This window comes from Silurus meridionalis, chromosome 22 (genome assembly GCF_014805685.1).
Source record: "Silurus meridionalis isolate SWU-2019-XX chromosome 22, ASM1480568v1, whole genome shotgun sequence".
Classification (NCBI taxonomy): Eukaryota; Metazoa; Chordata; class Actinopteri; order Siluriformes; family Siluridae; genus Silurus; species Silurus meridionalis.
Genome location: NC_060905.1, coordinates 9,480,257 through 9,503,898, shown reverse-complemented (window position 1 = coordinate 9,503,898; position 23,642 = coordinate 9,480,257). Strand labels below are relative to the sequence as shown.

General features: G+C 36.7%; 1 protein-coding gene across 2 annotated transcripts in view; it reads right to left on the bottom strand.

The window, feature by feature from the left end:
* angpt1 (angiopoietin 1) overlaps window positions 1-23,146 on the bottom strand; it is a 51,798-nt gene extending 28,652 nt beyond the window's left edge. Inside the window, exons 1-4 of one of the 2 annotated variants that reach the window (XM_046834376.1) lie at window positions 22,222-23,146; window positions 4,907-5,062; window positions 4,365-4,486; window positions 2,840-3,072 (exon numbers count right to left, since the gene is read on the bottom strand). In XM_046834376.1, coding sequence (XP_046690332.1) covers window positions 2,840-3,072; window positions 4,365-4,486; window positions 4,907-5,062; window positions 22,222-22,605 — 895 coding nt within the window. In that variant the 5' untranslated portion in view covers window positions 22,606-23,146. The remainder of the gene's footprint in view (window positions 1-2,839; window positions 3,073-4,364; window positions 4,487-4,906; window positions 5,063-22,221) is intronic. The other variant, XM_046834377.1, reaches the window with a different exon arrangement.
* Between the last annotated feature and the right edge of the window lie 496 nt (window positions 23,147-23,642).

Sequence of the window (23,642 nt, the reverse complement as noted above, 5' to 3'; positions counted from 1 at the left end):
CCAGACTTCAGTGAGAATTTCAGTGAATATCAATAGTACAACTCTAAAAATCATTGTATGCTAAATTGAATGTGTGTGCCTTTGTTACTGTCTCTTAAGATTTGTTTTTCTGTCCTGTAGTAAACTGGTTATTCTAAAAAAAATACTAGAATCAGATGACCGATAAACCTATGTAAGGTGAGCATTACTGAATGTATATTGATATATATACAGTTATTGAGGGAGACATTATGGAGTCTCAAGTTGTAACTGCTGACATTTCGGTCAGCTGTTAAAGCACAGGCAGTGTGCTGAAGCGTGATAAGCTCCATCCGTTACAACACAATAACGTCTGGCGCAAAACATGCAGATGTGGACGTGATACCGTTCAAGCAAGCATTTGTCTGTTTTCTGCACATTTAAAAAAAATTATATTTAATTTTCTACTTCTGTTACAATCTTGTTTTAAATGCTAGATTATATCGAAAAATTTGCAAGAAGGGAGTGTTCACTTGAGCCTTAAATAGTATGCGTTGCCACTGCTTCAAAGTTTAATCTAATTCAACTTTGACCCCATTGTCTCTGACCTTTCCCAGCAACTAATGAGATAATCAGCTGCATTGTTAGAAAATCTTAATACAGGCTTGAGATTTTGCACAGCTACATCACAACAGACTAAATTTTGTGAACAAACATCTATCTTTAACCAAACTATACCTATAACTACATATGTTTATATAAAGACTTCATTTATAATCTAAATATCTAAAATTAAGATAATAGTAAACTGTAGTATGGTGTAGGTACTGTACACACACACACACACACACACACACACACACACACACACACACACACACACACACACACACACAACCACTTTATTAGGAATACTCAGGCATGGTTGATAGTGCCAGGAAGACAGTTTTGAGCATTTCATAAATAGCTAATTTCCTGAGATCTTCACAGTGTTGTAGAGTTTACATAGAATTGTGCAAAAAAAGTTCTGTAAGTGGAAACACCCTGTTGATAAGAGAGACCAGAGAAATGGGCCAGAGTGGTTCGAGAAGACAGAATGACTATAGTAACTAAAATAATCTATTTTTACAACCGTAATGAGCAAAAAAGCATTTTAGAACACTTTGAACCTTGAGGTGGATGAGCTACAACAGCAGAAAGCCACACTGGGTTTCACTCCTATCAACTAGGACCTGGAATGTGATAATCTGATATTTAAACAAACATTTCGACCTATCCTATTTACACTTAATCCATGAAAATAAAAAGAAATGCTGGCCACATACACACTGGCAGCGATATTTTTGTGTGTGTTTTTTTTTATTATTATTCTCACTTTACAAATCATACTTGCAACAATATATTTAATAAGAGCATTTGTAATTGTAGACTGAAAATGGCAAGTTCTCATAAATGATGCTGAACATCTTTAAAAATGATTAGCAGTGACCAGAAGAAAAACATGAATATAAGTTTAATTATTCTTGTCTCTTAAACTCATTAAGAGAACTATAGACCTTTTAAATTAGGATAGAGTACTTTTTACTCTCATGTCATGAATGTGCATCATTTTCTTTATTTGTTTTGCACATCACACTTTCAAACTGCCAAACTTCTGATATGCAGAAAAAGTTTTGAATTCACATGTTATAAATTATAAAAAAAAAGAACATTGGTAATGTGAAGTCATGTAAGAAATGAAGCTGCACAATTTCTATTTTTTAGTAACAGTTTTTTTTTAACTGTCAGGCTAACAGAAAAAGAGCAAACACTAAAAAAAAAAGATGACATTTACAGAGTCTTGCATTTGTGGAAGATGCATTACAGCTGTCACTTTCCAAATGCCTGCAGGTGCATTATGAAATTTAAGGATACAATGTGTTCATTTGAGTACAAAATAATACACAACTGTTCAGGGACTTCTGTTCAGGGACTTCTGTTCAGTTGTTAGAGGGTATTGTTACTGTGATTATTTGTTCGAGGTGCAGAATAATTCTGATCCACTTCAAAGTTTTGGCAGTCTGCTCTGCTAAGTAAAATCTTCGGTTTCTCTGTGTATTTTGGTAATACTGAATACACAAACACAACTGCAATATTCCTTTCCTAACTAAGTATTAGTTTCTGATCACAGTCAACCACTATGAGGGGTGAAATTTATTTCAATTTATCTTCTGGGACTATTAAAATATTCTATATTCTAAACATACATGAATGTATCATATTTTAAAGGCACATGCATGAATAACATCTGTATACAATTTAGCAGTATCTATGAGCTAGGGTTTTGGTGCATGCTTCCCTTTTTTATTTTTAGCCAATTTCCTTTCCTTTTTGTCATTTCCCAATCCCCTGTTCCAAATGTCCCCTTGCTGGTGCTGCAATATCAGACATATACAGCACATGACTGGCACTGCTGTGATTTACATGGGAGAGAATATGCCATTCCTTCTACCCAAATACCATAGCCAATATTACTCGTTTGGACTACCAGGCATGGATGGATTCTTGATTAAATGTTTTTCTCTTACACAACATGCTCAATTTAAGTGAAACTAAAAAAATTAGTGGAGGAAAACGTAATTGTCCCCGTTCTGCTCTAAACAACCTTTGTAAACACTATGTTGGTCAGTGGCATACAACAATTCCAACTGGCAAACTATAGTGCATTGTTTATCAAGAAACTAGTCATTAGTGTAAATATAGTGTTTACATGTCCTTTGTTTTAAGTTATAAGACCATATTCAGAATTCCCAAGAATTCCACACTATTTATGTGCATTGCTTTGTTTAATTTGAACATTTTGAGTAAAAATAATACAAAACTTGTGTGGTCATGTCCGTACCTCCGTCCTTGGAGCAGAGGTTAAGAAGGCTGTGCACAGTGTCCATCAGGTCCTGCTGTTGCTTCTGCAGAACTGTGCTGTTGCCCGAGGCTTTGCCCAGCTGGGCCTCCAGCTCAAGGATCACACCACTCTGCCTGACCACAAGCGCCTGCAGATTGCCCTTTTCCTCCCTCAGCACTTCCAACTCCTCCCTGTGCCTCGCCTCCATTTCCTGCATCTTTAACTCCAGAAATCTGTGAGACAAAGAAACAATCAGGTAAAAGACATTGAGGAGAAAGACAATAGCAATACACCAAAGACAGTAGAAACAGAGAGATATCAGGCGAGATAGGCGAGATAGTAGGATGAGCGAGACACCAAGACAGAGTTACAGATTCTACAAGACAGTAGAACGTTCCGGATATCAAAAGAGGTGCTGTGGACAGGAGGGAAAGTGTAGAAAAGTGTTTTAGGACAGGATGCAGCTGTGCAAAGCTGTCTACACTCTGTTGCGATTGTTCTGCTTTATAATTCACACACCATAGAAGATTAAATTGATTTAGCATGGTTATAATAGGTGTATAAATATTTATCCGAATCCACTCAGTATCCATGGCTGAAACACTGGTAGAAGCAATCCACATTTCATCATATACATTTGGGGATTTGTTTAAGGCCAGGCAGGATCCAGTTATCTTTTTATTGCCCATCTTGGGCATATGATATGCATCAGATTGTATTTGTTTAGAATAAAATAACATATGCATATCAAATTCTGTTTGATGACTTCCTGGACTTCCTATTAATACCATAACAAACATTTTACCCACAAAAAAGGGCTGAGTAGCTTTGCTAAAACACTGGGAATCAGGCTTACATACTTTGATTTTATATATATATATATATATATATATATATATATATATATATATATATATATATATATATATATATATATATATATATATGTGTGTGTGTGTGTGTATGTGTGTGTGTGTGTTTGTGTGTGTGTGTGTGTGTGTGTGTGTGTGTGTGTGTGTGTGTGTGTGTGTTTACATACTTGCAAACAGACATCCAAACTGCATATTTATATCAAATTATTGAATTACGCAACTCTTTCATCTATGAAATTATATCTCCAAAAGTGCTTTTAAATAAAGGGGACGTTTTCCTCCTCTTGGCATGGTGTCCTAAATTGCACAGTATGAGACCAAGCAACTGTTTGAGATCTCATTTGTTGAGAATTAAATGCTGTGTTTTGCAATTTGTGTCTTTTGGATATGAAGCTTGCACCAATCTTTTTTCTCCTTATTACAAGGAATCAGATTTTAACATTCTATGTCTTCATTTCTCAGTGAGGGTCACATTTGTACAAAAAAATTACTTCTACTTAAAATGATAAAAACTGTGTACAACTGATCATTGAATTTATGAGGAAAAACTAGTTGCATACCAGCTCCATCAAGCAAATCCTTCAAAATGTATTCTACACTGTGTAAAACTGCAAGGGTTCCTGAATTTGATTGTGATTTGTTCTTATGCTTACCCATTCTTATCGTGGAGTTTACTGATCTCATTGGTCTGCACCATAAGCTGCTTCTCCAGCTTGTTCGTGGACAGTGAGTTCTCCAGCAGCTGAATCTCCAGCCTGGATGTCTGATTCAAAACCTAAGTTCAAGTTCAAAATGAAGCAGGACAGCCAGACAGTAATGATATCGCACTCATAACCACAAAGTAAGCCATTAAACAAGCAACACCTGTAGAGAGGCCATTAACAGGAGAAATTGAGATCCTGCTGTTCCTTGGCCATGCAGTAGTGAGTAAGAACATTGGTTCCCTTAAGAAAACTCTTCATTTCACAAAACCAGCTGAATCAAGTCATGACCATATTCCTGTGTGTCTCGTTCAAATTCGCATAAAACATCAGTACTGGTGGGAATGCAAGAACAAACCGTGGCTACAGGGAGAACAGTTATGTCATATGATTTGTGTATTTTATTTGGCTGTTTAGTTGTGATCCTGCAGAGATAAATATAAGATGAATAGCTCAGTATGTGTTGTGTGGAAAGCTTCATAGTGGGGAGATACCTGAGTCTCAACATCAGTCAGCTTGCGGGTCTGTTCAGCTGTCTGGGAGAGAAGATTGGTTCCCATTTCCAGCATGGCTGCTGTTCGATTGTGGACGGCACTTTGCTGTAACTGAGCCAGCTCCGCCTTCATACTCTCTTTGATGTAGTTCTCAATCTGTGGCAATGAAAACATTTCTAATTAACCAAACAATTCGAAACACATATAATAAAAGGAAACAAAAAAATCCAAACCCATTCAAATGATACTTTTTTTTAAATGATCAAATTTGAATGATGATTCAAATTTAAATGATCAAATAAATATGATTTGTAATTGTATACACTAGTTATTACAACTCATGAGAATGAATCAAATTTTCACAAACCTTAATGCAACTTAAAGGAAAAAGTATATAATTTGTTCAATGCTTAAAATGAAACAAACAATCAGACTTCAGACAATCAGACAAATACAAAGAAACTCAAAATATTCAATTGATTATAACGTTAAATGAAACCTGTCTCATATAAGATTTTTACAGGACATTTGTACATTTGTTAAGAATTAAAATAGAGCCTTAGATATTTTCATTAAGTAGGAATAATGTGTGGTATATATACATCACATTTTAGATTTCAGTTAATTTTTTTCTTCTGCGAATTCTGTGAAATATTTTTAATATATAGAAATGTCATTTAAATAGTTTCCTCATCCTATTTTGCATGTGATGGCATTAATGGATTTACACTTTTATATAACACACGACACACACACACACACACACACACACACACACACACACACACACACACACACACACACACACACTAAATGCATGCACGAATGACCAATGCAAATTAGTTATCATTATTTAGTTTCTTAAAATATGAGAGTCAGAGTAGGCAACCAATAAAAAATTGGACTGGGGTGGAAAAATTGACAGGTTCCGATCTTATTAGTGTGGTAGACATAGGAAATAAAAAGATATACCAGTAGCTAGAAAGGAAACAGGATCAGAAAAAATATTGAGTCTCAAGCTACTTTTACACCTGGACAAGAGTGTTTTACAAACTTTAAGTGGCCAATAAAATGGAAAATGACACCAACTAAGCACAAGGACAAAGAAGGACCTCTCGGCAGTTTGCCTGTAGGCCACCAGAAAGCAACAGATGTTCTCTGCAAGCAAAGCATAGTGTCACTTTCCAGTAAGACTAAGACGATGGAAAGAACTCAAAAGTATGTATTAGAACTGAGTTTTAAAGATTGGTGGATAGTCACTCATTTTCCACTACACAGTCAGTCTTTAATCATGGCTTCTTCCAAGCAGGCATCATTTCAAATAAGCTTCTTATCTACAGTAAAATGAAGTTCTTCATTCCGCAATGAATAGAATGATTCACTCTAATACTAGACTCAGCACAGTAAATACCTGAATGGCTGAAGATGTAGGTGGAAGCAGATGTAGGGTCATTTGTTAAGGAAGGAAGAGATGAAGATGTTGTGATAGAGGAGAACTTGGGAGCTTATCTTTAAAGCTCTCTTTCATCCTAATCTACTGGCTTGAGAGATGACAAGACCAGAACAAGGTTTAGGAACACAAAGACTACTTATGTGGATTAGCCCCCACACCCCCACCCACCCGTCCTCCATCTAAGCAGCTCAAACACTTACATTAGCTTGGACCTAACTCTGAGCTTGTCTTTGTCCTATAATCTGCATAAGTTTGATAACTTGATAGCTTTGTCTGTACTGGAGGTTGTTCATGGTCTCCATCTTTCTGGCAGAACACAGTAGTACAAGACACATGTTGTTCATATACACATATGAAGAAAAGGGTAATAAAGGGTGTAGAAAAAAAAGATACGAAAATAAAACAAGAGAAGCCAGACAAGTGGATTAAAAAGGAAATTGAACATATGTAGGTCTTGGCGGAGCAGGGAAATATGTGTGAGCTTTTCAGTGTGGTCCAGATGAAATATTTAAAGCCTACGCTGGGGAATAAAAGAAGAAAACTCATGGCAGCCATTTGTAGGGTCATTCCAAACTAAAGTGTTGAAAAATAATCTGTGTCATTATTAAAGAGACCAACGGATTAACTCTGAAAGTAACCCAGCAAACACTTAACAAAAGGCAGGACACAACATGAATGGGATAGCCCAATTCAGGCCATACATGTGCATGTTCTCACCTAGTGCCAATTTCACATAGTTTCTGCGCCTGCTAGCAAATTTTCAGCAGGTGAGAGAAAGTGGAAGAAATATTTAAAGACACATGGAGAAACTCCAAAAGCTAAAGATCAAAGTGAGGAGCCTGGAATTGAGAAATACTGATCAAATACTATTTTGGCTAATGCTACACTGTTACTGGTTACTGGTACTGTTAATGGTTAAATAAAAGCTTGTGAGACAAACATGGTTGAGAAAAAGTAACAAAAAGGACTCTGTCTATCTAATAGTATACTTTATTGTTACTATATCTATGTGTACAGAAGATAGCTGCCTTTTGTATACCACATGTCTGTGTTAGAAATTGATGCTATTTTTTCACACGGTACAATACAGAGCATACCATGTGACTGAACAAACAACAATTTAATTTTTTATTGGGAAATTATTTAAAATTATATGTAGAATTCTGCAGGAGTATGCACTCAAAATTAATAAAAAAATTAATATTTATTTTTAATTATATGCAGTTGGGTCAAGTAGAAAATGTTGCTGTTATTCGTATGCACCAGAAGGCATGGATATTAAATGAGGTCAAATAAAATCAGTAGTTCACCAAGTCATATAAATAAAAGTAAGAGATTTTATACATTTCATGCTTAAGAAGTGTTAAAATATGTCCACCATCAATGTGTGTTTCTGCAGATTAACAGATGGTGTTTAACAGATGGTCATACAGTTTACAAGATTTTAGCTACGGGATATGTTTCTTGTTCGACAGAATGCTGGACAAAGCCGTGAGTACGACATGTCACCTTGAGAGTGTGTTATTGCTAACACCCATTTGCTGAAACATTAGCTTAGACATCCTTTTCTGGGCTTCTCCAGAGAAAATGTGGCTGACTCATGGCTCATACTGGTGGGTGTCCCTAACGGAAAGTACCAAGGAGAAACAAGATTAGACAAACATACGATTCAAATAAAAATACAATCAAGGAAGCAATAAAAATGGTCCGTTGTACGTATTCGATCATTTTCCACTTTAAACCACAATGAAGCCTGAGCATCCAGAGACAATAGTGGTGAAAGGGACACAACATTAGCTCATATTTTTTATAATAACTGGCCACTGAGCAATGTAAAATGCTTACAGTGGCTGGTGTACAAAAGCAATCAAGTTTAATAGCATGTAAAAATGTTGGTAATGTTTAATAGACTGTAGTGTTAAGAAGAAAAATTTAAAAATCTTAAGCAAGACTTTAACTGATGAGGAGAACTCCACCTCCAAAATCAACAACAAGGGGAGCACACTTTTCACCATGCAACACGCACAGTTCTCACAGTTGCAAGAATTTGGCATAATGAAGTATATCTGAAGCTAAGGAGCCTGTCAGACATGGCTAAACTGCACCTGGGAGGCTTGGCTTACATCTCTCAGCTGCCCACCAACTGAGGTTCATACCAAATGAGTCGAGGTCAGCCCTATCAGTGCTTTAAGATCTGACCGCAAGGCACCTCTGTCTAGGTCAATATCACCAGAATCGCTTTAAACTACAAGAATTTAGTGCTTGACTTGAAAATTGATTGTGTTTATTTGCAATGTGTACAAACGTTGAAAGGTGAAAGGGGCATCCTTTGTCGAGTGGGGGTTAGAGGAAGCCTATAGATTACATGATGCATCTACTGTTTGTGGATTGCATCATGATCATGTTCAACTCTAAAATAGCACTGAGGTTTCCATTTAGAGTAATTCTCTTTAGGTATGTAGTTCTATTGTGATCAGTGGGAATACGGCCGTGGCAAATTCTCTCAGTTCTCTGACAACTGTAAGAGTTTACGAGCACCGGGAGCAGCATTTCGCCGCACTATTAATAATGAAACAATCTGTTTGAGCTGTCGTCTGGTGTGTTGAGGCGGCTCTTAAAATTAGGATACCCAAAAGGAGTTTTATGACTGCCGACATAAAGATAAATGTTAGATTCTTCAGTAAAAGGAAATATTACGCAGCTGTATGCATTAACTGTAAATGTTAATGTAAAGATTAAACATGTGACTACTTGTTATATCTGAGAAAAAGCAGATCCAGCAGAACATTTAAACAAGCATGGTTTGTTGCTAATAATAAAAGGTACATATACATTGGAAATGCATTGTACAATGTAGGGTCATGGATTTTGCATGATGGTTTACTTAAAGTTAATAGACATCAATACATGTTGAAATGATCCTCTTAAAAAGAGTTTATTGTTAGGAAGAGAAAAGTATAACTTTAAAGTATATATCTCAACAGCTGAAGCAGAACACTAGCCAGGCAAGCTAAGTACTTCTAGTGAGAGCTACATGTTATGTCCTGCCTTATCTCACCCACTGTGCTCTGAGACGGTGGGACGGTGGCCTCTCTCGCATAGCGCGATCCTTTGAAAACATGCTAATGGCTGTCAGGAATTATAGCATTGTATTAAAAATACATAACATTCCTGTGATTAAGCTACACTATGCAAATAACTATTATCTCTAACAAGCTTTAGACTAACAGGTATGCTTATGTCAGCCTTTAAGACACATTTATTACAAAAAGTGGACGTATGGCCCGGGTTGAACATAACTCATGCTGGGTGTTCATGCTGGGCAGGCTGCTTTTCAGTCAGTTCTTGTTTTGTGAGATGCTAAAAGGCTGTTTTGTGAGGGCTTATAAAACTTACTCGGAGCCTGTGACTGACACTCTGTAGATGAGGATTAGTAGAGCAACACTTAAGCTGGGCCTGAAGTTAACCTTTACGACCTGGATCCCATGGGCCAGCTCCCAGGCAATCCCCCGAACTCAATAAGCTCTTACACATGCATTAGTCACTTGCCCTACCATACATGCATTGTGTGCCTGTCTCAATACAGGTCTATTTTTGTGAAGCACCAGAATAACAAAATATTAGGGTATAATGTAGACAAATGCACATGCTGTGTGTGTGTGATGTAGGACCATGTATGCAACTTTATATGCTATTAGATGGTTCAACATGTGGATTCTGTTATGTAAATGAAATAGTGGCCTAAAACTGGGCCTAATTCAAGAGCTCAATCTAAGCAAAGAATCGTCACACCAGCCAGATACAGCAATCAAAAACAATGAAAGCACCACCAACATGATTTTAGTTTTCCAGCTCACTTTCACGGCAGTAATTTCTATATGCTAAACAAAAAACAATCCAACTATCTCACACAACTGTAAACATTTAAACAGATGCAAGTAATGATGGTTGTCTAAGATTCAATAATGCACAATTTTGACAATGCTAAAGATGTAGGAACAAATATTTAAGTCTGTTTACTTTATAGTCAAAAAGTTAAACAACAAATTTAGCATTCGTTATGGAGTAGGTGTTTGAAAGCAAACATGGAGGGAAAAAGCAGGGAAAAGAAAAATAGAACTGTTTAATTGAAAAGCATCTCATCTGCATGTGAAACAAGCTTAGGTAAGCATTAATGTCAATATCTGTCCTAGTTAGCATTCCAGACCAAATAAAAGCTAACACTCCTTTGACGGCCTGCTTGTCAATTCTGTGTGGCTTGTGGTTTGCAAAAATGCAATGGCCAGATGTTCCAAGTCTTTGCGAACTGACGCCTGTGAGAAAATTATTTAAAACTCTATACATACATTCATACATACATACATACATTACATACACACAGTTTTATATATAAAATTATAATTTTATTGAGGGTGTCACATGTGTTACTATGCTTCCCCTGTACATTCAGACTGATGTGGGGGTCAACATTCTTTTTTTTATATTTTTTTTAGATCTAATCTGAAAAGTATAAAAATGCAAATTCAAATTATTGTTCAAATAATTGTCCTTAGAAATGGTTTCCTTATAAATTGCAGATCAATCGTACAAAGATAAAAGCTTACGTATTATCTATGCATTTATTAAAAATAAATACTTATTAATTCACTATTAACATATTAATATATAATATGGTACTCATTGAATTAGATTTTGATTCATGGCACACCACAAGACATCTATGTTGCTTTTCATTCTAACATATTCCAATAATCATAAAACCAACATCAACAACTAATAATAGCAATAATAATAATTATTATAATAATAATAATAATAATAATAATAATTAATAATAAGTATTATTATTATTATACAAAAATAATTTTCTGTCTCACATAAAAAAACAGCCTTACAAATTGTTGCAATCTAAAGTGCTTTGATAAATAAAATGTCACTTGAAATCATTTTAATCAGGGGGAAACAAATGATGACAGGATTGAAACATAGCCATGGACATTAAAATTATAAATTGGAAATTCTAGCCGACATATCTAATCTAAACCATCAATGTTTCTAAAGTTTATATGATGATGTTATACAGGACAAATTCCACAGAAGAGAATACAAAATCCAGGCACGTCAGAGAACACAAAATCCAGTCACACAACATGACTAATGACAGTTAAACCAGCTTTTAGGGAACCGCGATATTCAATCATCATCAACACCTCGGCATTTTCATTTTTGTAAAATATGCTTTATGTATTTTATAAGACAGTCAGCTGTGACAAACGTTAGAGTTCGAAAATACTTTTATCACTTATAGGATAATTATTAGTGAACCAATGCTCTCGTTGCTCTATTTATTTAACTATTTATTATATTTAAAAAAAAGTTTTTATTCAGTTCCAGCAAAAGCATACCAACATGCTTTACTATTAATATCAAACTGCTTCAGCTTCGGTTTTGCTCTACAGGAAAGTAAAATACACAAAAGGTACATAGTAAAAGAAAAAGCAATTAATTTTTTATTTCCTGTATTAAAAAGTGAACTTTTATAAACCATTAAAAGAACACGAATAAATGTTTGGTTTGACTTAATACCCTGTTCTCAGAAATGTGAGAACCAAATCCAAAAGAAATGTTTGCTTTTCCTTTTTATTTTGGTAGCGTAAGGAGCACTTCTGCTTGTTATTCTTATCAATATTGTCTATGTGGAGTATTAGAGCTTGTCTAGACGGGGATTTGGATCACTATTATATTAGTATAAGGATTTTTAATCAAAGCTTCTACAAGCAATATCAATTTGCCATTTAAAAAATTGCCAATATCAGTTTGGAAATGTTGATGCACAAGTCAAACACTTTGAACAATTCTGTTCAATAGACAGCCGTGTTTACCACATGAGTCAAGCTAGATGCTGTCTATCATGCCACTAATCACACTGACAGTAGACAAATATTTAGCAGCGCAGATTGTGTGACTGTATATTTGCTCAAATCCTCCGGTTTTGAATGTTCTTTTAAGCCCCCTTATATTTGCGCATGAAAGACTGCGGTTCTTTGAATTAGTGTGATTAATTGCAGTGTGTCTAGACGTGTGGGACAGGAAATGCTCGCATCCATCCGAGGCAATGCAGAGGCAAATCAACAAACAAAACAAACTGGAAACTCGCCTCCCCTCCTCGCCAGCCTACCTCATTTTTACTCAAAACATTTCTGCAGAGATGAAGGCCAGAAGAAATTAAGCTAATGGATTGGTTGCTTTGGAGGATGTATCACATTCTAGTCAGTACAGGATTCCAAAGGAACATCAATGGCACTGGTTCTTTGAATTCTGCAATATTCCAGGCTAGATTATTTAAGATCTTGAGATTAATCAATCATATTCTCTAATTTCTTCATATATATTTTGTAATTTGCCAATTCCAAAAACCAGCTAGTTATCAACGTCTTTTAGCAATAACGAGTCACAGGGTAGCACAACACACCATGAGCAAAATCATTATCTGCCCTTTTTCACACACACAAACTCACATTGGAAATTGTCACTAGTGTCACTATGACTGACAACAAAGAGACAGTGTTGCATCCCTCCCTCCCAGAAGCCCTTTCCATATGTGATTCCTCGTTAATACATAGCACAATCTACCAAATCATTAAACCTTCAAACACAGAGTCATACCATGATGTATTTTATTGACGTACTTTACTGACAATACAACAAGGAACACCTCATAATTTCCCCTGTGGATCATTCATGCCTTTTCCTCTTTTCTACTAAACAGCATACGATCACATCAACAGTCACTTACATCAGACTTTGGCTATGACCACCTCATCCCAAACAGTGGGTGAGGATGAGGCATGCATTACTCCTTCCTTGGGTCTGGACAAGGCTTTCTGAAGTTGCACACCATGCTGACAGGCATGTTCATCAAACCGGAAAGCAGAATAGAACACAGAAAGAAATGGTTTAGAAACTGTTTACGTAGGGGGTTTGCAGTGTAAACAGTGAAATCTAAGTAATGCAGGAAAGGGTCAGCATCAGTGAGACCAATATCAGTCTCAGAATGAACTGACATGTATTACTGAGGCTTTGTGGTATTGCAGACCAAACATTTTGGAATAAATTTCCCCACAGATGTCCAGCTAAACTGCCGAACTCATAATCCACTATATAAATTTTGTTCAGACAATACACTAGGGTCTAACGGGTTCTTTTGGTCATCCCGTTGCTTTTTCTGGAGACCTGTACTTTTTTAAAACTGGACTACATCAACAGATGTTTATGTTCACTTATTAATGACGCAGCTGCAGCCAAGCACTACAAAGTGTAGTGGCAGATTCCAGTAGCTCTTCGTCACAATTTATGACGTATATGTTCTTGAGGTGGTAGCAAAGCCAGAGACATAGTACTGGCAAAACAGATTGCGCAAAAAAAAGAAAGACCAGACGAGCCAGCTTGGATGATATGAGACTGCCTAAAAGTAAATATTAAGATCTTCAAAGCTTGAAAGCACCAGATCTTTCCAGTAGACATTTCCTATTGATATACACTTATAAATCTACATAACAAGAACATTTGGATTTGGAACAGTCCTAAAAATAAAAGATTCTTAATGGCACCAGTCCTGGATCTTCTTGGATAGCTTACATTACCAAATTCCACTTTCAGGGGGGAAAAACAGCAAAAACCTGTAGGGGATAATGTGCTGGGAAACAAAATCTTCAATCCAGCCGGTGTCTAAATTTTAAAGTGAAAATAAAACATTATACATTTTTCTAATTTGGTCAATTAGAGTGAGTAAAGTGAGTGAGCATTAGGTAATTTGTTATGAATATTTTCTGTATTTTTTCTGTACATTAAAGAAGCTACTACATCATTTTTTTTTTTTTTTTTTTTATTATTGTCCTGTGCCCAACAATAGAGAATTTAAGTGTGGACTCACAGTAGGAACGTGACCTTATTTAGTTATTTCATTTTTTTCCAGGAACATTTGGTTTCTCAGTAGGGACTCTGTTGCCATTTCTGTGTCCTTCTCTGTGCTTGACTGTTGTTTATTTTTGCTTTTGCAGTCGGAAAGTGCAGTAGAAGTGTCTATAAACAGTGTGACAAATATACAGGAGATCAAATGAGGTAAAGCAGCCAGGCAGCAACACGCTCAATGACTGCTGTATCCATGATTTTTAGAATTGCGTTTTGGTATTATACTGCCAACACAAAAATATATCTATATTCTTCATTTAACAAACCATGTGGTTTTAATAGGAAAAAAAAATTACTAAGAGGCAAAAAAAGAAAAGCACACGAGAGAGCAGGAGGAAAAAAGAAAAAATTAAGGAACATTAAAGAGCCGAAGTGCAAACACATCTGCAGGTCACAAGTACATGGACATGACAGAGTCAAGTCAAGTTTATTTCTATAGCGCTTTTCACAACAGCATACACAACAGACAAGCAGCTTTACAAAAATCAACAGTCAAGGTGAATGGTGTGCATTTATCCCTGATGAGCAAGCCGTGGCGACAACGAAGAGCAAATTCTCAAATAACACCTTGCCCTCCCTTTCCTTGTGCTATATATGTGCCAGTTTGACAGAAAGTTGCCCTTGCAGACACTGAGCAGAGATCCATTCACAAATATGCTCCTCTCACTGTCCGGCTGTGTGGGAAATCCATTACCTTCATATTCCATCTGTAACATCAGGAGGCATGTGTGCAGAAATTTTAAGTCTGTATAATGAAGGCTGACACCTGCATTTTAATGCATTGAGTTCATTAGGATTAGCCCATGAGTCATTTAAAGCAAGGTTTTATTGAATGGTCGCTTTTCAATTTCTCTCATCTATTCTTCTCAAAGGATCACTTAGGTGGGACTTCAAACCAGACGTTTTATACTTTATTGGAACTGAGGTCAGTACTTACCTCTTCTGTTAGGAGTATAACCCAAACCATTATTATAAAGAGCCCCCTTCACAGTGGCAATTGAACCCAAATTACCAACAGTTGCAGGCTGTTTGAAGCTGCAGTTTTACTCCCCAGCTGATAGCATAATGTAGCTTGACCTTTGTCACCAGCCATTACCCCCGAAGCACGCTCTTTGTGCTGATTCGGAGGAGGTGTGAGAGCCACTTTTCCATCAGCAATTATCTCCAGTTGGTGCCGCCCGCTGTACCCTTAGTGCCATGTGGAATGTGAGAAGGTTGGACAAGTGCCCAGCCAAGGCAAATACAATGTTGGCGAGGATTCAGACGTGCTATAAAGTTAGGGTGGTGGAGGACAGGCTTAAGGATCAGTTACAGGCTTCAAGCACTAAGCTACAGATCCAACACAGTTAAATAAAATTGAAAAAAAAAATCAATATAGAATTCATTCTTTATTAATACTGTATGCAGTGCCATAAAAAAACAACAGTAAGTGATTTAGAACTTGACCAGTGTCATGAAAAGTTCTTGCTTGATCACAAGATGCCAGTAATAATATCCCTGTTGCTGCTATGGACTCAGAGCAATATATGCTCAGCAATAGCATGGGGTGGGCAACCCGGCAGTGACATTAGTGTGTATATTACAACTAGTTTGTTTTTTTCTTTCTAATCACAGGAGTTTAGTAGAGTGTTGATATAATTGCCACCAGCATTTATTAGCTTAATTTGTTCAGTAAGTGGATAAAGTAAAAAGCCTACTGAATTTTGTGGGGGGAAAAAACAAACAAACAAGACAATTTATGATGTTTAAATGCTATTTTCATGCATTTTTGCATACAGAGCACTGAATATTTGATCTGTATTTACTTGCCATAGTAATTTATCTTATCGTGTATTAGCTTACTAACAGTTGCTTAGGATATGTTTTCCAGAATCACTTCATAAAGCTACATAAGCTAATACTGTACATAACCTGCTTTGGGACAATCTTTACTGTTAAAAGTGCTATACAAATCAAATTGAATTGAAATTGAACATAAATACAAGTGAATAAAGTGAGATAAATGCTTTAGAGCCCAGCACTAAAACCATTATATAACACCAATTTTCCCACCACATACAGTTGCCTCACATATATACACTTCATCAAGCCAATACAAAAATGCTTGCCAGACATGTCCTAATGCGTATGCAGAGAACAGCACAGCTCATAGTCGTAATGTTAGCAAGAAAGATTTTTGTTGAAGATGCAAACACAATATGCTTTATCAACAGAGCCATTATCAGGAAAGGATAAAGACTATGGCTACATAAGGTCATCCCTCCCAGGAACTAAAGGACTCAAGTTCAATTACTTTCCATACTCTGCATTAATGCATTTAATTCTGAGTTGTGTTAGACACTGCTTTTTAGCCTAGTTCAGTGGGCTTCTGAGAAATGGGACTAGGTTATAGTGAATCTTCTTCTCCTAGTACGAATTTCATTTCAGACCTTATTTATCTGTACAACTTTTTTCACTGCATTTTCTGCACTATTTTTGTTTTTCCAAAGCTCATTTTCCCAATATCTCCTTTTTGATAATACAGAATGCAATACTCGTACCTATGAATTAGTCCCATTGTGGATTACATGAAGATTATCAGTAAGTAAGATAAAGCAAACTACTCCCATTAGCTCTGAAACCATACGTTCATATAGACACTCATTCACACTTACATTCCAGTGTTGTCCTCCTCTTTACTAACCCATCATATGTCTTCCCACTAGCAAGGTTATATTATTTTGCTCATTATTTATCTGCCTGTCTTTCTTTAGAAACTTTGCTGTCCAGGAGGAGAGGCTTCCGTCACTCCCTTTCATCTGAAATGTGAGGTTTTGATTTACTGTTGCAAAAAAGTTAAAGGCGCTGAATACTATAGACATGGTAAAACAACATCCTGCTGAAACTCCTGGCCCACAATTAGAGTATAGGCAGATGAAGATGGACTTTGCGCTTAACATCTGTATAAGCCTGGGACACAGCTTCAGAGCAAAATACTAAATCTGAACTCCTTTCCCGTAGAGTCCTTTCTTATGCATGACATAAATATATGTGACAGATGGTGCCACTTCTGATAAAGCAGAGAAAACACGTGTGAAAGAAGAATGCACAAACGCCTCATACGTTTTTTGATCGAAAATAGACGCCGCAATCTAAGAAATTTAGTCAGGAGTTCGAACATTTAATCTCGATTTGATGCACAATATAGAAAGTCAAATAAAGGTAAAAAATTATCATCAGTTTGACACCTCTTGGAACATATTAATGAACATTTTAGCAGAACAGAAGAACATTGCTGAAAAACTGCAACATTGATAAATAGTAGCACAATATGAAGAGATTAGATAAGGTACCTGCTATTATATGATTTATAAAAACATAAAAAAAATACACGACTCTAGTAACAGTTTAATGGTCCATATTAAAATAAAATATGTGTGAGATACATAGGGATGTTAATCTTACATAATGTTCATCTCTGGCCCAAATAGACTAAAGGCTATGCAGTCAAGTTGAGAAATCCTTTCCAAGTTCAAATCCTCTGTGTTTTTGTGTCTAAAACAATATCCTATATTTCCAGTCAGTTCACAATAAAGCACTGAAGCATTGTTTCATATCAACAATCTGTCAATGAAAATTACAAGATTTATAGTAGTCAGGCTCTTATTTATGAGAAAGATAGATAAAACTTTACTGTCACTTTATCCCTTTGTTTTGTATACATGTCTTGAATGAATATACTCTGAGGAAGCAGGAAAGCCAAACACATTTTTTTATAAAATTATCAGTTTATTCAACAAGCTTTTATGTCTGTGATACAAGAGATAAATGAAAGGTAACTTCTCCTATTAAATTCTAGAGTACACACTAGTGAGCAATAACGTAATAGAGCATTTTTACTGCAAGAATGCTTGTGTTACTTACATTTAATAAAAAAACTGAGGGTGCAAAATTAATGCGATATTAAACCTTCTCAGTTTACAGAGTAAAGCATTAGGTCCTTGCTTGACCCCATTTCAGAGGTATAAAAAAAATCACCAAAACAACATCACTAACATGCAATTTTTAAAAGAAAAACGTCTTTGCATTACCAAATACACCCATTTTTTTCCTTAAAAAAAAGCATGAACACAAACAACTCTGGCTTCAATTTTCACATGCATTTAGTAGGGGCTTGACAGAGCTATTTATGTATTTTTTTTAGATATTCCCCTGACACGCTAAGTAGAGGGTTCTGTTTTACTTTCACCTTCTGTGGGGATTGAATGTGAAGCACAGACACATTTCACTGCTTCTGTGATGAATGTGCCACTATTCTGGTTCCTTTAAAAAACAGGAAGGAAGAGCACTCCAGTCTCATGAGCGTCTGACAACTCAGTTTGTTGCTTTTGGCCAGCACTATCAGCAAAAACAAACTTTGATACAAAGGAAGTCACCACTAAAATAGCTTGGTCCAGCTTAGGGTTTTTAGCCATGCTGTGTGGCCCTCAGATAATCAAGAAAAGAGTGAAAACTATTCAGCGAAGGTGAACCGGGAGACAGCATTTGTCTAGCTTCAGGATTAACCTTTTGTCTTTGCACTAGGAGCCATTGCCTGTGTCTAGGTTAAAGCAGAACAGTGTGAATTTTACATGGTCAGGGTTCAGCTTTTTGATTTTAAATCAAGAGCACAAAGTGTGAGGCTTTCTATTTAGAAACAGACATTTCTAAAATGTTTTCTCTGAAGACAGATTGGAAAAGGTCTATCATTTAAACTCCCCCAAGGACTTCCACATGTCCTCGTGGCCTTTACTCTTGCCGAAGTGGAGCCTGAGCCAAGCTTCAGTGTCGCACTGAATACTTTTAGCTTAGATAAACTTCAACTGGACTTGTTTGCTTCAAAGGCCAAATGTACTGCAAGCTAATACTGTATTTTCTAGGTCCTATTTTTAAGGACAATCCAATTTGATCACAAAGCAACAGTGTACATTTGGATCTGACAGACTCTTAGAGACTATAAACATCTGGAAAGTTAGAGGGGATTTGGAATAGTGAACCATGTCTATAAGAGGCTAGTTTCCTCTACTAAATGTCAGAAGATCCTCTAATCCTCAACAGTTCTCCTTAAGTCTCAGGCCATTTCTTGTGCTACAGTAATCCTTAAACAAACAGAAGCCACATTTGACTCGGACACGTTATCAGGATCGTCTTTTACCCCAGCACAGAATTCCACAGAGTAAGTGATGTGCGCAGTTCTGGTGGTCAGCCCCATCCATGCCTTCTTTCCATATTCAGCCACAGACAAGCCACTATCTACCTATGTTTCATCAGGCTGGAGATGTAGGGCTATAAGAATCACCTCAGCCCTTCACCAAACAGTCAAGGCGTACATGATTAAGATAGATAGACTGGCCTGGGACACTTAATCTTGTGTGATTAAGTATGTTGACTGAAATATGTTAACTGCATCCTCATGTTCCACTTGTATAATTAGGTTGAATTAGCAGGACTGGGGTTCAGTTTGCTCTAATGCAACATGGAGTTGTGCAATTGCTCTCATTAGACAGTTTTCTGAGAACTGGAGTTTATGCTTGCAGATACAAACATGCAAATGAGTATATAATGTAGCATTCTTTGTATTGCTCAGTGTTACATTTAAGAGTGATACATTTCACTTTTTCTATGACTGGAAAGAAACTTTCCAAGGAGGCAAAAAAATATGACCTTTTGCTGAAGTTTATTCTTCAGATCAGGTACAAGAAGAGCAGTAAAGTAATACAATCTGCAGTTGCAGATAAAGACAGTGTGCTCAGTGTGCCTGTGTGTATTTTGAGCCCAAGAATGAAAAACGGTAAAGATCATTGTGTCTCATATTATCAGTAAAGTGGTATTATTGCATTACCACTGCTGGCTGAAGCTCTCACACTCCTACATCTGAAGTAACGTCTCTTATTTGTATAGAATCCAATCTGGAGCCACTTAGTCTGATAAGAACTAATGGAAGCTTCAAATCTACCTAAAAATGTGCTTTAGATTCTGCTTATGCATTTCTGAGATAAGAATTAATTCAAATAATAACATTAAATGTGAGGTTATAATAAAACTACCATGAAATAATATGTTTCCAAAGCACATTAATGGCAAAAATGTAAAACAAGTGAATGTACTTAATAAGTTATAATGTATTTAAAAGCAAAATGTTGCTTTTTAACAAGACTGAGGGATTTAAAGGATTTTAGATGAAATTGTCATTAATCATCATGTCATGAACACTGCACTCAAGTTCTGCTTCTGCTCAGTTTGAAACAAGAAGATTAAAACAAGAACATCAGAATGCCTACATTATGCAGTCATTGATTGCTTCACCATGAACATCTACTGCAGTTCCTACATTTCAATGTTTACACATTCTTCTTAATATATACACAACATATAGATCCACTACTACTGAGCTGCTTAGATCTTCAGAGAAGGATAGTGAGAGTGGCTAATGGTAAAGGCAATTAATCATAGTATCTACAAACAGCAGACTATATTATATGCATGTCTGCTTGATAGCAACAGTGGGTTTTTAACTCAGGCTGATTGCTGGGTCAATTAGTAATTATATTAAAATAAGTAAATGTAATCCAAAAATGGTATGCAGAGAGTTTGTTTAGATATTAGATATAAAAATGATAAAAAATAAATAGGAAAAATTAAAAAACAACAAATACAAAATACAAAAAGTGATAATGCAAATAATTAGATGAATATATGAAGTGGGTTTTATATGTTATTATTGTTGCTGTTTTATTAGTAGTAATAAAAGTAGTATTGATTTTTTTCCTGCTGGTATTATTTTTCTAAATTTGTGGTTATTTCGAATGATCAAACAAATTGTTGAATTAAGCAAAAGAAATAATTATTTCTCAGTAATTGGTCCAGCATAAAACCTAGCAACAAAAACCTAGAATACAATAGCCTGAACTGTAATTGTAGTCAAAATATTTTTACACATGTCTTTCTTACAATTTCACATAATTTAACTGTTTAAGGACCATATTAAGAAAAGAATCACTTTTGTGACAGATTAAACCATGACACTGATTTTAAACATTCCATTGAATGCTTTTAGTTTGTTGGCTTCTAAGCATTCAAATCGAAGTCACTTAAATTATTCCATTTTGATTCGAATGACAAAACATAAAGCAATGTGCAAAATCCAGAAGTATCGTTTCATTTTGAGTTTAATGGAGCAGTTACTCAGATTAAAGATAAAGTCACATTTTACAGTGTTCTCTAAGCCCCCCTGAGTTTCTCCTTCACCTCCTGCTATTTGAGAGACAGTATACAAATAGTTTCCTGGGTGAGTGACTAACTGGCAGACTTGCAACGTGTGGAGTCCACCTAGACATCTGTGAAATCAGGCACTAGTCAAGCGAATCAACACTGCAGTCCAGTTTGAGCCACATGGAGCGGATGCAAGCTCGGTAGTATACGTATAAATCAGGAGTGTGACAGTTTAAATCACAACACTACTGCTATTTAAAAAGAATTGATTGCAACGCTTGTCATGGCATGGCACAGGATTTGTTCTCTGGCAGTAAGACTGACACTAACACTTCTAAGTTCAAAACAAAAGGACATTGACTTGGAGACTCAAATGGACATTAAACACAGAAGACACTGGTTGCATTACCTCTGAAACAATGCAGCATGCAGTTGTGAAATTGCTCTTATTCAAACTTTTTTTGAGAAGTAGACTTTGCAGAATTTATACATTTCCAAAATAGCTTTCAGGAACTATACAACTGTGCCTATGCATTTATTTGGTTCTTTTAAATGTATATAGAAAAGTAATCTACAATGACTTGCTCAGTTATTAGCAACAAAGCCAAATAAAGTGTAAGCTAAGTGTGCATTTGATTTGAGTTTTTTTAAGCAGCTTTACCTTCTGTAACCACTGTGTGTAGTTCTCCATGGTGTGCTCCAACTGCTGAATCTTCTGGTTTGAGTAGTCAGGTTCAGGTGGGGGAGCATCTCTCTGAAGTGAGTTAGCATTATACTGAGCGCCTGCTTTTGTCTCGCGGCAGGATGTACCTGCATTCCCATCACCTTCTGGGAGAATAAAAGTGTAGGTACACTGGCCATGCTGGAGCCGGTGGTATCTGCGGCTAGAGGAACCTCCTGCACTGCTGCCAGTACTGCTGGCCCTCCCAGAGGAGCTCCGTATTCCTTCATCTGCTGCTCTCTTCTGCTCACTCCCAATACAACTGGCCACCACCAGCAGAGCTGCTAAACACAGGGAGCGATAGGCAAGTGTCCACCAGGGCATGTCAGCACCAGGGAAGAGATCAGGGATAGAGAGCTGTCAAGCAGATCTTTTAGAGGTTTCCTTTGGACTAATTTCGTTGCTTTAACAAATCCTGAATCAGCAGCCTGTTGGCATGTCCAGTGGTTCAAGATATGCAATGTCCATATGGGACCTCCTTGAGAAAGAACCTGTGGAGAACATTGCTGGTCTGGTTGTATCCTCACAATTGTAGTACTCTTCCAGTGTATCCTCTCGAAAAAAGAAAGAAAGAAAAAAGAAGTGTATTGAAAGGTTTTGTGCACGTGGTACACACTGACAGATGTTACATAGGCACTGTGTGGTTGAGGTTCTGAAGTCAGGTGTCCATAAAGAGATGCAGCATGTAGAGTATGAACTGTGCCATCAGACCTCCCCTAGTGCACTCTCTCTCTCTCTCTCTCTCATGTTCTGCTAACTCAGTTCTGTCTGTGACCAAGCGACTGTGCAGGATTCTTTGCTTTAGGCTTCTAGCATGCTCTGTGCCTGCCCCTCAGAGTGACTGGAAAGGAATGTGTGTGTGTGTGTGTGTGTGTGTGTGTGTGTGTGTGTGTGTGTGTGTGTGCGTGCGTGCGTGCGTGTGTGTGATAGAGAGAGAGAGAGAGAGAGAGAGAGAGAGAGAGAGAGTGAAAGCGAGAGCGAGAGCGAGGCAGAGAAGGACCCCAGCACAGAGGATGTTCTCAAAGTATAAGGATCATTTTACAAGCTCTCTGACCCTGGGCTTTTGTGGTAGCCCTGCCTCTAGTTCATGGCCTGCTGTAGCCCATGTACTCCACCACACACACATACACACTTGCCATGTTTATGTTTACAAGTTCATTTTGTTTCCTTTAATGTTTCTGGTTTCCCTGTAATTCTACATACAAAGCCACATTTTCAGCTTTAGAAATTTACAAATTTAAATGTGTGAATTCTTTTACCATCAAGAACACTAAAGAGAAAATTGACATTTGTGTTTTTTTCTTCCTGCTCTATCTACAATTGTGAAATAGAGCAGTGAGCAGAAATAGAGCAGCCAAGAC